Source organism: Buteo buteo, chromosome 16 (genome assembly GCF_964188355.1).
Source record: "Buteo buteo chromosome 16, bButBut1.hap1.1, whole genome shotgun sequence".
Lineage (NCBI taxonomy): Eukaryota > Metazoa > Chordata > Aves > Accipitriformes > Accipitridae > Buteo > Buteo buteo.
This window is the reverse complement of record NC_134186.1, coordinates 14,260,559-14,276,133: the sequence shown is the minus strand read 5'-3', so window position 1 is coordinate 14,276,133 and position 15,575 is coordinate 14,260,559. Positions and strand designations below refer to the sequence as shown.

The 15,575-nt window shown below is 41.1% G+C and overlaps 2 protein-coding genes and 1 long non-coding RNA gene across 11 annotated transcripts in view; 2 read left to right on the top strand and 1 right to left on the bottom strand.

Moving 5' to 3' along the window:
- CARS1 (cysteinyl-tRNA synthetase 1) overlaps window positions 1–4,347 on the top strand; it is a 36,587-nt gene extending 32,240 nt beyond the window's left edge. For both annotated transcript variants that reach the window (XM_075047932.1, XM_075047933.1), the window contains 3 exons: window positions 322–381; window positions 1,624–1,707; window positions 2,801–4,347. In XM_075047932.1, coding sequence (XP_074904033.1) covers window positions 322–381; window positions 1,624–1,707; window positions 2,801–2,935 — 279 coding nt within the window. In that variant the 3' untranslated portion in view covers window positions 2,936–4,347. The remainder of the gene's footprint in view (window positions 1–321; window positions 382–1,623; window positions 1,708–2,800) is intronic.
- Window positions 1,737–9,563, bottom strand: LOC142040271 (uncharacterized). Of its 3 annotated transcripts, none has more exons than XR_012653144.1 (3): window positions 8,305–8,762; window positions 5,242–5,820; window positions 1,737–1,812 (listed from the first exon to the last, which is right to left on the bottom strand). It is a non-coding gene; the product is annotated as an uncharacterized LOC142040271 (long non-coding RNA). The 3 variants fall into 3 exon arrangements; XR_012653145.1 differs by lacking the exon at window positions 1,737–1,812 and adding an exon at window positions 9,325–9,563 and having other exon boundaries at window positions 4,151–5,820; window positions 8,305–8,452; XR_012653143.1 differs by lacking the exon at window positions 1,737–1,812 and having other exon boundaries at window positions 4,151–5,820.
- Window positions 9,564–10,158: 595 nt separating this feature from the next.
- Window positions 10,159–15,575, top strand: part of NAP1L4 (nucleosome assembly protein 1 like 4) — a 29,954-nt gene continuing 24,537 nt past the window's right edge. For 4 of the 6 annotated variants that reach the window (XR_012653141.1, XR_012653142.1, XM_075047927.1 and 1 more), the window contains exons 1-3: window positions 10,159–10,269; window positions 12,119–12,159; window positions 14,320–14,351. Coding sequence is in view for 4 of the 6 variants with exons in the window: in XM_075047927.1 (XP_074904028.1) it covers window positions 14,338–14,351 (14 nt within the window). In the remaining 2 variants the exon portion in view is untranslated. Of the gene's footprint in view, window positions 10,270–10,961; window positions 11,092–11,682; window positions 11,761–12,118; window positions 12,160–14,319; window positions 14,352–15,575 lie in introns of those variants that run through there. The other 2 variants (XM_075047929.1, XM_075047928.1) reach the window with 2 other exon arrangements.

Here is a 15,575-nt window from a genome sequence, read left to right as displayed (position 1 = left end):
GCAAAACATTCTTCCCCGTGAAATGGCAGGACCATTTCTTTCACAGGCCTTGTAGATATTCTTTTGTATGTATACACTTTGCATGCAAAATGCATTCTGAACAGTTAAAACTGGTTTAACTGTGAATAAAAGCACATGAAATCAAAGTCGTACAGTGGGAAGTATCAGACAATCCTAATTATAAGGCATGGTGGTTTTGCTGCAGGTCGTGCTGCCAGTTCTGTCTGTAATTAGATATCCAGGGGAGCTAGCTGGCTCAGATTTGTAGAAAACAACCAGATTAAATAGTTACCTTTTACTCATTAACATGGCCTTTCATAGATTGAAGAAGAGAAAAAAAGGAAGAAAGAAGAAGCAGCCAGGAAAAAACAACAGCAGGAAGTAAGTGTTCAGATCCTTTTAATCTGTTTTTGAAGAAAAGCATTAGCAGCAATAGTCACGTGCAGGAAAGATTACATTAGAGCACAGGCTCTCTGCCCAGCCTTAACTGGGCCTCCATTTATTTTTTTTTGTCTACAATTTCCTGCTCAGAATGACTTTGGCTTGCAGTTCAGGTTTGAATTTTCAGCTCCTATTATAGAGAAGGCATCTTTGAAAACACAACTAAAGGCTGCAAAAGCTTCTTAGAAGAATTTGTAGCACTATAGCGAGTATTACTTCCTTAATTGCCAAAGTAGTATCTTACATGCCTGTTAGAGAGGATTTTGCTTGTGTCATTTATTATTTTCTTGCCTTTCCAGTATTGTAGGTATTTGTGAAAACTTTTTTCTCTTTAAGAATTCACCTGTTCCCTATGATTGAACTCTGAAATGTCGTGTTTTGTAAAAACATGTTTTATCTCTTACAGTTGGAATTGAGATAGCTCAGAGGTTTTAGGCTTTGGATGAGGAGTAGACAGCCAGATGAGATGAACTCGTAAGAAAAGATTGTTTGCCATGCTGATGACTCTAGCAGTACAGGAAATGCATTGTTGGGTTAAAAGAGGATATAAACTTCTAGAGAGCACCATATACAGAGAGAAAATGAGATAAATAGCATTTACCATCCACAAATTCCAAGTAGCTTTTTGCATTCTTTCAAAAAGGTGATTCCCTCGCATTGGGCATAAACTACTTGGAATGGACTCTGAGATGTAGTTGTTTACAGATAAGTGAAAGTTCATTTATTTTCAGTGCAATTACTTGCATCCTGATCCTGCTGTGACCTGCGTAGAAAACTGTGCTTGTCAGCAGGAAACTGTTGATAAAGGTGGTTCCCTTTGCAGTGAGTTAACTGCTGAATATTCTTTAATCTTAGCAACTATTCACTTTATGTTTATACCTAAAACACTAAGGAACCAAATTAGCAAAAATCAGTATATAAGTGAGTTATTCTGAGTTCCTGCAATACATATATTTTATTAAGTGGTTCTCTACAGATTTAAAATGCTTCCCTCCCCCCCGCCGCCCCGGACAAGCACAGCTAAGACTTACTGAGTTGTTTCTCACTGAAAGTTTCTTTTCACATGATAAACAACAGTGAATTAAATGCTCTTTGATTTGCAAATTATAGTCCACTTTTCCTTTTGCATATGTCAGGTTGTTAGTAATTAACTGTGATGTTAATGCATGTTTTATATTACAGGCAGCAAAACTGGCAAAAATGAAGATTCCACCACATGAAATGTTTAAATCAGAACATGACAAATATTCCATGTTTGATGAAAATGTAAGAGACTCTTCTTTAGAGAGGGAGTGGCTTTCCTTCCCCAGTTGTATATACTCACTTGTATATGTACGTAGCTTATCTCATTCCAAAACCTCCAGGGCAGTGCTATTAACGTAGTGAGAGGAGGGAAGGAGAGAAAGAAAAGGTGATATATTAATTTTATTGCAAATACCTTGCATTGAGGAGCAAGGTTCTCTTAACTGTTAGCCATAATTTCAAGGGTATTTTCATTGTACATTGGTCTCCTTTGGGCCTTCTCATCGCAGAGCAAAATTCCCTGTAGATATTGTGGGTAGGAACATGTATAATGTTTGTTCACAGATGTATTACCCTGTTGCAAGGCAAGGAATTCACTTGCAAGTACAAACTCCCTACCTCTGCCAGAACTGATGTTTTTCAGAGAGGTCCTGTGCTTCCTTTTTGTTTCTGCCCACTGTTTTGGTCTCTCCTGGCAAAGGATCTCTGAAGGGGCTGCTCTTGATTGCTCCCCTTGAGGATAAAACGTGTTACTTGGAAAACATAAAGCACTGTTCCTTCAGTGCTTGATCTGGGACATTGATCTTGCTTCTACCTGTCCTTTCACCTGCACAAATTCAGGCCCTGGGGGCAAGTAAGAATGGAGAGTGTAAATACTGGTAAATACCCCTGCAAGCCAAGGAGAATGTCCATAAAAACTCTGATCATACTTTCTCCATCGAGAACACAAATCTTTTACTGCTTTTGCTTTAAGCCTTGGATTCAGTATGCTGGTATGATTAAAAGTGGTCTCTTAACCATCTGTTCAGGGATTAGTCATTATTCTCTTAACTATAACCATCTAGAAGATAGTTGTCAAAGTTTCCCTTAGTTAGCACAGGACAGAAAATAAATACACCCTTTGCCCCTTCATTAACTGGGAAAGGAACATACCCAAGTAGTCATAGTTAGTTGTCAAACTTCTAGGTGACTAAAATTAGCCAAGATGCACCCCATCCTGAGAGCCTGTCATTATGACATTATCACTCTATCTTACTAAAACATGATTACATAAGGAGCAAAAGCAGTCCAAGAATTTATCTTAAATACTCTTTTTTTTTTTTTTTAAATATTTCAGGGATTTCCCACCCATGATACAGAGGGCAAAGAACTCAGCAAAGGACAAATTAAGAAGCTAAAGAAACTTTATGAAACCCAAGAAAAGCTATACAAGGAGTATCTACAAATGGTTCAGAATGGAAGTGCAAATTGAAAACAACAGGACTCTTTTTTTAGAAGGCGAGTTCTGGGTCACCATTGGAGAAGTGAGCATATACTGATGCTCAAATTTCTGTTTACACTTTCTATTATGTGCAAAGTAAAAATCCTGTTTACGTGGATTAATAATGTCATCTGGAAAGTCAATAAAAATCCATTCTTAAAAAAAGCCAACCTGTAAGAAATTTCTTCGCAACAATGGTAGCAGGTTGAATGGTTGCCAGTTCTGTTTGGGAAGGTGCTGCTCAGTCAGCAAATCCACGTAAGGATTGTTTATTATAGCTGTACAGGCTTTGTTAATTTGTCCTCCATACTGATCTCCTCTCTAAGACCCACTGTAGCTTGCATTCTGGAATATGTCAGAGTCAGCAAAATTTACTACTAAGTGGGAGCTGAGTAATTTGTCCCACAGTAAGAACAGTATTTTCCAGATGACTGTAGTATCTTTACATAAGCAGGAAAAGTGGGTAGTTCCACTATGATACTTACTCTAGCTGCTGTTACTAAAAACTCTCATAAGTATACCCAGAACACTGCATGGTAGAAGCTAACAGTCCCTTTGTTGCAAAAGGGAACAGATCATCTTTGCTCAACCTGCAGTTGCAATCAAGTGGGTAAGTAAAAGGCAAATGCACCTGTATTGAACAAACAGGTGGGAAAGACATGAATGGTGGAGGGTGGTGCGTTCTTGGAGCTATCCCTCCAAGGAAACAGGAGTGCTGCCAAAGTACCTGATTATCCAAAGTACTCAGTACCTAACTACCTGTTCAGAGCCATGGGAAATTAATAGACGTTTCTAACTGAGATACAGTTTGTGGATTGGTTTGCAATTAGGAAATAGAGCTATACATTGCTCATTATTCAAGACTGATGTTTTTAACATGACAATTTAACCCTGAGTTAATAATCTTTCTGGTGTAGTACGGTCACGTTATGTCTGCAAGGACAGTTCTCTATTCTTGCCTAATAATGCACTTTGCTGGCAGTAGCTACTAAATGAAATTAAGTTAATGAAATCCTAAAAACTCATCTACTTCACAACTGCATATAACAGCTAAGTGTCCGATATGCAGAAATATGCAGAACTACATTCATCAAGTATTCTTAAGCCCCAAGGTGACTTGCAGAAGGTCACACTGTGACACCTGTGCTCTCTTAACTTTTAGGCTCATGCTATAACCAGTAGGCTATGTTCCTTTCCTTAATTAAGAGTTAAAACATCTTTGCTTTATATTTTTATATTTATATTCCTCCTTCTGAGGAATGAACATATTTGGAGTAACAGAAAAGTCTAGTAGGGTGTTTTTCTAGTTTGTCTGTATTTGCCTTTGAAAACGTATGGAATGTTAAGGTCAGTAAAGAGCATGCATATTGTATGCAGAAAATAAAATCTGTTGTGAAGTACAAGTTGTATGTGACCTTTGTATGTTGGGGAGAATATAGAGCTTATCTTTATTCCACAACCGTCTTTTTGAAATGTGGTTTACAGAGCTTTTCCTTTAGCTTGCTATTACTGATCTAATTCATCTTGCATTCAGTATTTGATTATTCTGCTAATTTCTAATTAATTGTATAAATGCATGTTTAAACTGTACAACCCCAGCGACGAGGGCAACTTCTCTATCCTTTGGTCTGTGAACAGAAGAGGATCAGTTGCATTTTATACCATTCTTGATTCTAACCCTCTTCAACATTATCAGCTCATTGTTTTCTTCCCAGCATGCTCCCCCAAGACACATGTGCACTCAGGATATCCATGAAGGGATGGGATGTGCCTAGGCTGCTTCTGAAGTTGCTACTTAATTTCAAATAGTGACAGTAATTTGCTTACAGAAATTCTTTTTTGGTGATCCAAATTAGCACTTGCTTAAAGCTAGTTAGTATATAACTACGGAGAAGATGCTGTTAATCCATTGCTGTCCTGGATTGTAGTTTAAGACATCTCCATGATAACATCCTGGCTTTTGCACCTACACACTGGTTTTTCTCCTCCTGCTATGTTTTTAGTAGAACTTAATCCAATTCCATGATTTAGCTACTACCTCTATGTAGAAGAATTTTTTTAAAAATGTCCTTTTCCCTTCTCAAATGCTTAAATTTGTTTCTGGGGACAACTCTCCTTGCATAGATCTTAGAAGCATTTCAGAATCACATTCTCCAAAGGTTATTTTCCAGTCTTTCTGTATGCTTCCTGCATACATACACTGCTTCCTCCCTCTATTTTTTTTTTTTAAATTTATGGTTAGTCATGTCAGATAAGGGTCTCTGCTTATTTACTGCCCCATTAAAGTGTTACTCTACCTGTAAAATTATTTAGCTCATGCTTTCCATTTCCGTGTTTTGTCTGATTGTCAATTTGATTGTTTTAAGCTAAGACGATTTGAAAGAATCCTTATCTGAAACATCAGTGCTGTTAAAAGTCATCTTTCTCTTCTGCTACAGCGTAACAGGATTCCTGTCTTTGAATTCTCTTTGAACACAAACAAAAGTCTCCTAAAGTCAACTGGATTCTTTTCATATACATCATAAGGATCAGAGCCTTTGAAATCCTCTCTTCTTCAGGCTCACCTTGTGTCTTGGGTGATCATTGTTCGTCCACACAGCTACTTATTCTCCCCTGCTTTTTATAGTGCTTTGCTATCTAGTTCATGCATTTTCAAAGTTGCCTTCTTCAAGCAAGCTTGTCACTTGACTCCTCCAGCAATAAAGCCCTCAAAACCTTCCCATACTTTAACTTTTCTCCCCATACTTGAACTGGTCTTGCAGTTGCAATTTTCTCTTCCTGTCTGTTTCAGCTGTCCTCGGAAGTCAGCGTTGTCAGCAAGGAAGATGTCTGCTTCATGAAGCAGCTGTGAGTTAGTTGACAGGCATAAGTATTTTCTATTAAAAAAAACCAACACACAAATCAGCAACTTCTCCTGTAAAGAAGCTGCTAAAATATTTTTACCTTATCACACAAACAGGAAGTTAATTCATTCTCTCTAAATAAAATCAGACTTTTGCCCATATTTTGAGTTCCTTTTTCTTCCCAAAGCAGTAGGATAATAAAAACAATGACCTTGGCAAAGAGCCAAAAAAAAATAGACTAAAGTCTCCTAGAATTTGTAACAAAAAACAAGCTCCAGAGCTACTCTAAATCAGTTACTTCTATCCTCTTTGCAGCCACAATTTAGCAAAAAAATAACAGTATGCGTGAAGTCCTCCTGAAGGAAGACTTGCTGGCAAACAAAGAATGCTGCAGCCAGGCTTGGATACACACTGTTCAAGATGACTTTTTTGGTGAAGGTGTGCCAATTGACCTGTGCGGATTACTGAAACAAACAGCACAATACCTCTTCACTGGCAATCCATCAAGGTGGCATTTAAGTGAATTCTACTGTACCTGCTTAGTGAGAATGACCTGGCAACCAGGAGAAGAGAATGCAACAGCAATGGTCTGCATTCAGTGTCTTAGTCACCTGTCTCTCTCAGCAAGGAAAAGGGAGAGGACAGACTCCACAGTATTTTAATTTTTATTTTTTTTTTAATTTTAAAATGTGCACATATGCATAGACATGCTCAGGGAAGCCAATCTGGAATGTGATTTTTCTAAGCATTATGAAAATCCCCATAGCAAAATCTTGGAATTTTAAAATATATTCATTTTCTGGAACACAGACCTTGTGTTGGTCTGTACAACGTGGAGCTTTTTATTTCTCACCTATCAAAGAATTTATTCAGAGATGGCAAGGCAAGATAGAAGTGTGGTGTTTCTGGTTTTAATGGCACCCTTGGCTGAAGGCCAAACTCGGCTTCAGCAAATTTTGTTTTTGTCTTTTGCTCAGAGTGTGCCTTTCAGCCTTCTAATGAGAATATTCACATTAATATCAAATATGAATACTGGTCCACTAAAGAGAACAAGTTCATCACTCAGTTTGTTCAGATACTGGTAGAAAAATCTGTGAATTGTTCAACCTGGTCTTATTGCCACCAGTCTTTTCAAAGACTTTAATGAGTGCCTAATTACATTTATGATACTCTCCTTGACCTCTTTATGCTAACGTTTGTATTTGCTGTCTACTGTTCCAGGAAACCACTGATGCATTTCAAGTGTGCAAATAAGCAAATCTCTGCCACATACAGTATGTACCTTCAGCTGCTTTTTCTACATTTTAAGCTAAGTTTAAACATTTTCAGGTGGTGGTAGTTGTTGGACCAACTTTAGCTCCCTCTTTAATTACACAGTTTCTACCACACAAATATGAAAAGCAATTTTTACTCCTCTGTGATTTCACAGGGCAATTTCTGTACAGGACACTGTACTACATAGTATTTAACATGTCTTCCGAGATGGAACAAATTAATTAAGAAGCACATTAGCTATTTAGTACCAAGGCTCCACTTAGCAATGATCAAAGTTCTTCCTCCCCCTCCAGAAAAAGTCATTGACGAACTAAGTCTTATCTCTCAAATTAGGCTGTGAATGTCTGGCATCTCACTAAGTGACAGCAGTTTCCATTAATACCTACCCAAGGGCAGAAGACACAGATATTTTAATGCCAGTTACAGATCTCAGCCTAAGCTTTCTCTCCAGTGTCTAGTGCATCTGTTTGGCAGCTCTGCCATAATCTCTTCTCTCAGGTTTGGTTCGCCAAGCTCTTTTATGCTAGGCTGGGTGTTTAAATCAAGCCAGGGTGATTCAGCAAATATCTTTTTGCAGCTCTCTGCAGGGTAGGAGCACCTGACAGCAAGATGACTCCACAGATGGTGCCTTATCCACAGTCCTAAAGTCTACCACCGTGCTACAAGAGGTTAGACAACAGTCAGCAAAAATCCCTCATTGATCATGGGAGATTAATGCCTTGGGAGAGGGGCACTAAAAATCCAAGTACATAAAGTAATTGAAATGTGTGTTTACTTTGATATACATCAGTGGAGGAAGAGAGCCAAGTACTTCTAGCACTCTGACCTGTTTCAAGGCTTTAATCATTGGTCCAGAAGAAGCCAAATCTACTTTTACAAGACCATCCTAATTTTAAATTAATTCAGGGTTTGCAGCATTTATGAGAACTATGTTAACAAGACAGCAACTAGTGCAGAGGGACAAACTCTACGCATGTCACAGAAGATGCAATAGTGCAACAAATAGTCTGAACAGGGCTGCAGTGTATTCCTGCAACAGCAGAAAGGTGCAGCTAGATCACATACTCAAACAAGACCTCCTACATCTTCATAGGAGACAAAGTTTGGAGTTTGTACTCCAAACGTCTTCTGGGTGGAAAGGAGAAATAGCTTTTAACAAAATTGAGATTGACAGAAAAAGCTTAAAAGAATACTTGACAGCTATGAACCAGGAGCAAGAACAAAAGCATGGAGTAAGAATACCTTCAGGTAAATCCTCCTTTCAGAGTTCATTATGCTCTTCTTTGGAAAACTGAGAATTAAGTGTAGTCACTACCATGAATAAAGTTGTCCCAAATGAATAAAGTTGTCCCAAAATAGGAATTCATGGAAATACGAGGAGGCTGTTAACCTGCTGATGTTAGAAAAAGGACTGATTTAGAGAAACAGGGAAAGGGAGCCAGAAGCAAAGAAAAGAAGTGGAAGAACAACCTTCCACTGAGCATATCCTCTGGCCCACCAAATCTGCTTGTTTGTGCAGCTGACTCTACAACATTCCTGCAGTTCTTTAGCTGTCTGAATGCAATTCAAAGTTATCACATTCTTTAATTACAGTATTGCTACCTATTTAATGATTCCTGTTATTCCTGTCACTTAAGTTCCTACAATAACTGAATTAATCCAACATTAATGTATTGATTAGTTGTTAATTAATAAAATATCATTTCCAAATTTTAATTTTGCCAGTGAAAGGACTGTGATGATAAACCCTAGTTGTTAATTACTGAAATCCAAGACTAAGTTACAGACCTGGAGAACACCTTTTTTAGAACAAGGGAATCCACTGACACAGTAAAGGGTTAAAGGTTTTTCCTATTGAGTGAAAGATTAAAACTCTTTCAGTGGCCACAGATGCTGAAATTGCATTGTTCTTAACACCATGCTACACAGCATCTGCTGCTTACAAACTGCCATACAGACAGAAGCCAGGCTGTTAGGGGTTTTTTTTGTTGGTTTTCTTTTTTATGGAAGAGGAAATTATGTCCGTATCTAGACTAGGAAACTATGCTGGAAAGGCTAGCAGCTCCATTTTCAAACAGGTGCTCCATCTGAAACACCAAGAAGGGCTTTTTTTTTTTTTTTTAATAGTAAGCACTTAGCTCTTTGATTTAACTTTCAACTTTGAAAGTTTAGTCTCATCCATGCAGATGGTGCACAGAGAGGTTCCTAAAACCATGATCGCATTATTAATGCAACTAACCGCAACCCCTCAAACACACGTACGTGTATCTGCTAGGACAGTAAACCTTGCGCTGCGGGCAGGCGACTGGGCAGAAGATGCGAGTTGCTACGTCTGTCGTTGCTGCTGAAGAAACTGGAAAGCAGCACCGCGTTTTAAAAGCCAGCCACAGGATGCCTCAGAAACTGCACTTCCCAGCCCTCAGCACGGATCATCTTAACGGCAAACGGAAGGCAAGGCAGCAGCGCCCTGCGTGCGGGTCCGGGATGCGGCGGCCATCGGCCCTCGGCGCCCCACACGCACGCTCGGCTCGGCCCGCCTCCGCCTCCGCCCTGCAGCGCCCGCCGAGCCGGCAGCGCCCGGGCACGCAGCCCCGGCCCTCCCTTGCCGCCGCCGCCGCCCGGACAGCCGCAGCCCGGCCTCGAGCAAACCGCTCACGCCGCAGCAGCCGCGGCGCCGCCGGGGTGGTTAAAGGCCGCCCGGGCGCCGCACGAAGAGCTGGAGGTCACCCCGCCCGGCGGAGGGGCCCTACTCCCCGGCGCGCTTCGAGAGCGCGGCCTACAAGGCGTTAAGAGCTGCCGCCAGGCGCCCGCCGCCATGTTGCCGCCCACCCCTCTCGCGCGGCCTCTGTCGCTTTAAGGACGAAGGCACGAGCCGCCTCCCCCCCCCCCCCCAGCATCACGCGCTCTGCCCGCGCGCCGCCAGCTCCGCGCGCACATCCCCCAGCGCACCCCCACCCCGCGGTTCCCCGCTCGCTCTTTGATTGGCTGAGCGCCGCGCCGTCGGATAGTCAACATGGCCCGCGTGCGGCGCGGCGGCTGTGGCGCTGCCAGGGCCAATCGGCGGCGTCTTTGCTGAGGGAGGCGCCCCCGCTTCGGCCAATAGGAGGGGGCTTTCTTGGCGGCGGCGCAGCCCGAGTGAGCCTGCGAGGAGCCGAGCGGCTGTCGCTGCTGCCTCTGCGGGCGTGAGGGGACGCGGGGCGCGGGCAGGTGAGGGCGCGGCGGGGCCGCGGCCGTGAGCGCCCGGCCTTCGGGCGGCGGGCGGCCGGTGGGGCTGGCGGAGGGCCCGAGCTTGCCGGCGCGACCGCAGCGCGTGCGGCGGCCGTTAGGGCCTGCTCCGGGGTGGAGCTCGGCGGTGGTGGTGGGGGCCGCCTGGAGCCGCCCGGCGGAGAGGGGCGGGCCCGGCCCGGTCAGGCACCATTTTAAGGCTGGCTTGAGAAGTTTGGACCGAGAGGACGGGGGGAGTCTGCGTTGGTCTGAGTCTGGCCGCGGGGGGACGGAGCGGTTCCGGCCACATGTATGGCCGCTCTCGCCCGCCCCGGGGAGCCTGGCAGCGAGCCCTCCCTTCCCCCGCCCTCCCGGGGGAAGTGGGGGAGGAAGAGGGTGGGAGGGCTGTTGTTTGTGGTGAACTGTTTTTCCGTCTCACTCCCGCCGCGGTGCTTGGGTTGAGTCAAACCCTTAGCCGCTTAGGTCAGGCGCGATTCTTTCGTTTGACCTCATCCACGATCTGGTGTCGCCCCCGTCCCCCCCCGCGTGGTGTGGGACTTTGGGGGCTCAGTTTTTAATTTCGAGGTCCCCGTCTCCTATAGCAAGGGCCTGTTTAAAATTTTCGCTGCTGCTACGATTATTTACTTAATACAGTATTGGTGTTTGTAGGATTTGTCTGACTCCGTTCCTGTAACATCTGCTTATGAGGCTTCAAAATAAATAAGTAGAGAAGTATGTAAGTTATAGGTGAAACCAGAACCACTAGCCAAATTCTCATAAAGTCGTCTGTAACTAAAATAGCGTTCCCTCAAGAAAACTTCCAAGGTGAGCATAAGTATTGCTAATGTTCAGGGCTTGTGGAACAGGTTAATGAGTTTCTTCTTTCAACAAGTTTTTCATTATTGCTTTTAATTTTCCTTACAAGAAGTATCAGACTATTATGTTTGTGGTTTCCCACAGAGTTGCATCCCAGCAGCTCTAAAACGGAAGTCATAACTTTCCCTTCTGATTTGTCGTAGTTACAAAAAATGGTAACAGTTGTGGGCAGAAGTCTTCCTGTGAGTTCAGGAGTCCAGTATTTTCCTGCTTCGTATTCCAGTTGTGTTTAGAAGGTTTGTACAACAAGACATAGGCTTTCTTAAAAAAAAAAAAAGGCAGAGCAGACAAAATTTATCCTGTGTACACTTCTATTTATGAATATGTCTTGCCATTAAATGTACAGACTTTTCCTTTAAGGTTGCATCCTTCAGGATATTACTTGTCCTTATAATGAACTTTTGCTATCTTGGTGTGCATCCAGTTTACAGTTTCCTGCTGTTTTAAGTGACTAAGTGTGTGACATTTGTGCTAGACAAATTGCAGCAGCCTGCTTTGTGGGACAAGTGGGTGATGTAGTCCTCTCTTTCCGCAGAGCTTCATGTCTGCATTAGTCATTTGAAAACAGTGAACTGCCCAGAAGAAAGAAGATATTAATTTGGCCTCTTATTGGTGGTGGTAGGGATAATAACAATACCTTATACTGTTATTTTCTTGGCGTTCTGATAGCTTTTTCAGGTCCTGATTGTCTGTAAACTGAGCTCCCTCGCTTGGAAAATAACTAAGGCAATAAATACGAAAGCTCACTGCTTTGCTAGTGTACTTTTTCAACTAGGAGTGCATTTAACTTTGTTCCTCTAAAATCTAAATGTTCTCCCCTCCCCTGCCTTCACCAGCTTTTACTGAACAGTTGTGTTAGTACCTCTGCAACAGTTAAGTCATTGGAAGACAGCTGTAATGCAGCTGGGAATCACAAGCTGTTTTGTTAGAAAGCTGCTTCTAATTATTTATTTATATACTTCTTTTTACTTTTTAGCTGCCCAAGGAACAACTTTGAGGAGCGAAACAAGCCTTAAAGTATGTATTTGCACCAGGGAATGGTGTCTTTTTTTCTTTGTTGTTGTTGTTTCTTGTTACTTAGGTGAATGCCTTTTGTCAGAACATGCCCAATTCATGTCTGCTCCAGTGGAGATTAATTCAACTGCTATTTAAAAATTATCCAGGTTATGGGAACTTTATTCCATGATTTCCAAACACGAATGAGGATGGAATGAGAATCTTGTCTTCCCTCAGCAGGGTTGAGAAGTAATTCCCTGCAGGAAATACAGCACAAACAACTGAGCAGAAGAATTTGTATGTGGAGTGGATTTTTTCCATTAGCTTTGTCACTGGGCCTAGGTTGGAAGACACAAGTCTTGGAGGCTGATTTTTAAGTAATGCGAGTCTGCATTTTTAGTTGCTTACTATTGCTTCCCCTAATAGTGAGTAGGATCATATAACTTGTTGGCTGAACTCTGATATTTGGTCAATTTGCTATGTCTTACCTTTTTAATCTTATCTTTTTTTTCCTGCCTTCTGTCTCCTATGGAAGGAAGGACTCATGTATGCTCATTTATTTGTTCAGCTGTAAGACAGTAAAATTCTTCCATTTCGCTCTAGCGGATGGTTGCTGTCATTGCCACTTTCTCATGTTATGTTTAAGGCAAGATTAAGTGTTGGCAAATAAATATGCCTGGGTTGCTGAAACAGACCTAGTCTACAAGAAGCCTCTTCTGTTTGTTTCTGGACTTAATCTATAGGGTGGGCTCATATGCTTTTTTGGTAGATGTTAAGCAACTTTACTTCCTGTGGCATAATCTAAAGTATACTCTTAGTACTTTTATAAATGAACAAAGCTTTTCAACTCTATTTAAAGTGGTTATGAAAGTGTTGCTTTTCTAGCTTAGAGCAGGAATCAGCATTTTCCAGATTGGAGAGTGCATGTGATCTCTGGGCCCCCTGCTCTGGCTGCCACTCAAGATGTCATTAGCACTTAGGTTCTTCTTTGGTAGCCCTGTGTTGGAAGCTGGGCTAAAGATCAGCCTGCTTGTAAGAAATCAGACCTGTCGACTCTCATGAATGATGGAAAGTACATTTTATTTTAAATTTGACTGGCAGACTAACATCTGCTTTCTTGAAAGCTTGATAGTGGAAAATACCACCTATGCTTTTGTATGGTATGTAGTGATTACTTGGATTTGTGATGAACTGTTTAGAATGGGGGGAAAAAATCCCCCAACCTGTATTACTAAAATAGATGTACAGGCTTGGATGTTTCACTCCAATAAAGAAATAACAGCAAATTAAGTTAGGCAGTCTGGCTCCCTCTGATTTCTCAGGGAGCTAATTTACATCTTGGGGGCTGGGGTAGTTGAGCTAAACTTGGTTCCAATCATTGCTAATACCAAGACTTTAACTTCTATGTTTCCTCTTTGTTTTCTCACTCCCGATAAATGAATTCAAGGCAAATCTTTATATAGGGAATTCTGCCTTCATAGCTGCTGTCAAAACCCCTTCTTTTGGTAAATAATTTTCTCTCCTTCCTTCAGTGTTTTGCTTCTTTTTATCTAGTAGCAGTTTTAGGTTGTCATTCAGTATAGTGCAGCAGAAGCAGCTGTTCACAAAAATAGCCTTGATTAGACAAGCAAGTGAGGCATATTTTTCTGCTCAGGTGACATAAGAAAAAAGTAATTCTGAAGTTGTAATTCATTTGAACTTTCATTGTTTTCAGATCAGGCGTAGTAATATAGTATATGCAGAGATTAAAAATTAATTATTTACTGTGATACTGTCAAGGAATTAGAAAATTATATATCTTCCTCTTTGGCTTGATTTTTTTTTTTAATAGAATGCAGAGCTAGTTTAGGAAACTGACACTTGTCTTCAGACTGAAGACTTATGATCTGGTAGAACTGGATTAACATCTGGAATACTTAACAGAAAAAATAAGTTGAAAAGGGTTAAATGAAAGCACCTAACAGACTGTTTAAAAACTGTGAGCAAGTTTCAGTTTGGATTGGGTATTATGGCAGCTATTCACTTTACTGTAAGAGGTTATGCATGATGAATATCTTAGCAGAACCAGCAGCTGTTAATTTATATTGAGGTTTTAAGCAATGACCTGTTCTATTTTAATCCTCTGTTGAGGTAAACAAATTACTATTAAAATATTTTCAAACACTGTATTTCAAATTGCAGGTGGATACAGGCACACAGATGGCAGATAACAGGTATGTTGAACTGTTTTCTTGAAATTAAACCAAGGCAGCTAGAGCTGACTGTATATGTGGTCTTCTGTGGGAGAGTATTTTTTTTACCTATGAAGAATGGGTTACCAAACATGGATAAGAATAAAATGGTAATATTTTCCCTAAGTAGACTGTGTTTCCTTACAGCAAGGACAAAATGCTCATTTGCTACAGAAGCTGAGATTGTAGTGTATTGGATAAGAATTACTCTGTTCTTGGATTAATATAATTGGTGTTGTCTTGATTCAGTTTTCAGTGTTTAAGTGCTCTAAAGACTTGAAGAGAACACTGATCCTCAGCATTTCTCTGATCTGTGTGACTTAAGCATGTAAAAGGCAGTGTTTTATTTTCTAGTTTTAATAGCATTTTTGGAACAAATAACAGTGTTGTTAAAGTGGTGTAGATAGATATGTGATGCTGGTCTTTTGAGGCTTGCAGCGCACCAGGGTAAGCTGGATAAGCTAGTCTATCTGGTAACTAATAATACCCATTTGCATATATGATATCTTTTCTCTTTTTGTATCTGAGTTAGGGTTAATTTAATCAATACCCACCCTGTATTTTGTGACCTACAAACTGGCAGGGAATACGAGGAATGCTTGCTGGCTGTTGACTCATTCTGGGCCCTCTCTTTCTCCAGCCCAGGAAGTGTGATGGAAGAAGACATTGCAGCAGGGAGATGGGGAGGACAGGGACATCTCTTTTTTGAGTAGAAGTGAATGTTTTTACTATTAATCAAAACAATTTGATCTAGAAGTTTGAAACAAAGAGCTTTGACCTCTTGTTTATCTTCCTTTCTTACTTGTGTCCTTTCTCATGTTTTTCTTCATCACTTGCACTAAAAGGGTATCTTGTATTTTCACTTGTGAGTAATAACATTTTCCTGTCCAGAGTGACCCAGTACAGATCAAAGGCCAGCCATTCACTTAATGAGATTAATTTATCTGTCAGCGTTTTTTGTTTTGGGGTTTTTGTGTCTTGTCTGGTGGGCTTTTTGTGGTTGGTGGGTGGTCTTTTTTTGTTTTTTTTTTTTTGTTTGGTTGGTTTTTTGCCTTTCCTTTGTAGCCTGTTCATCTTAGAACTAGTTTCATATCCAAACTTCCAAGTTTTGAGAAACTTGAAGACAGAAATACATGTCTTTTAGTGGCATACTTGTTTACTACAGGACAAGTTTTATAAACACTGAAAATTCAGAATATTTTTATT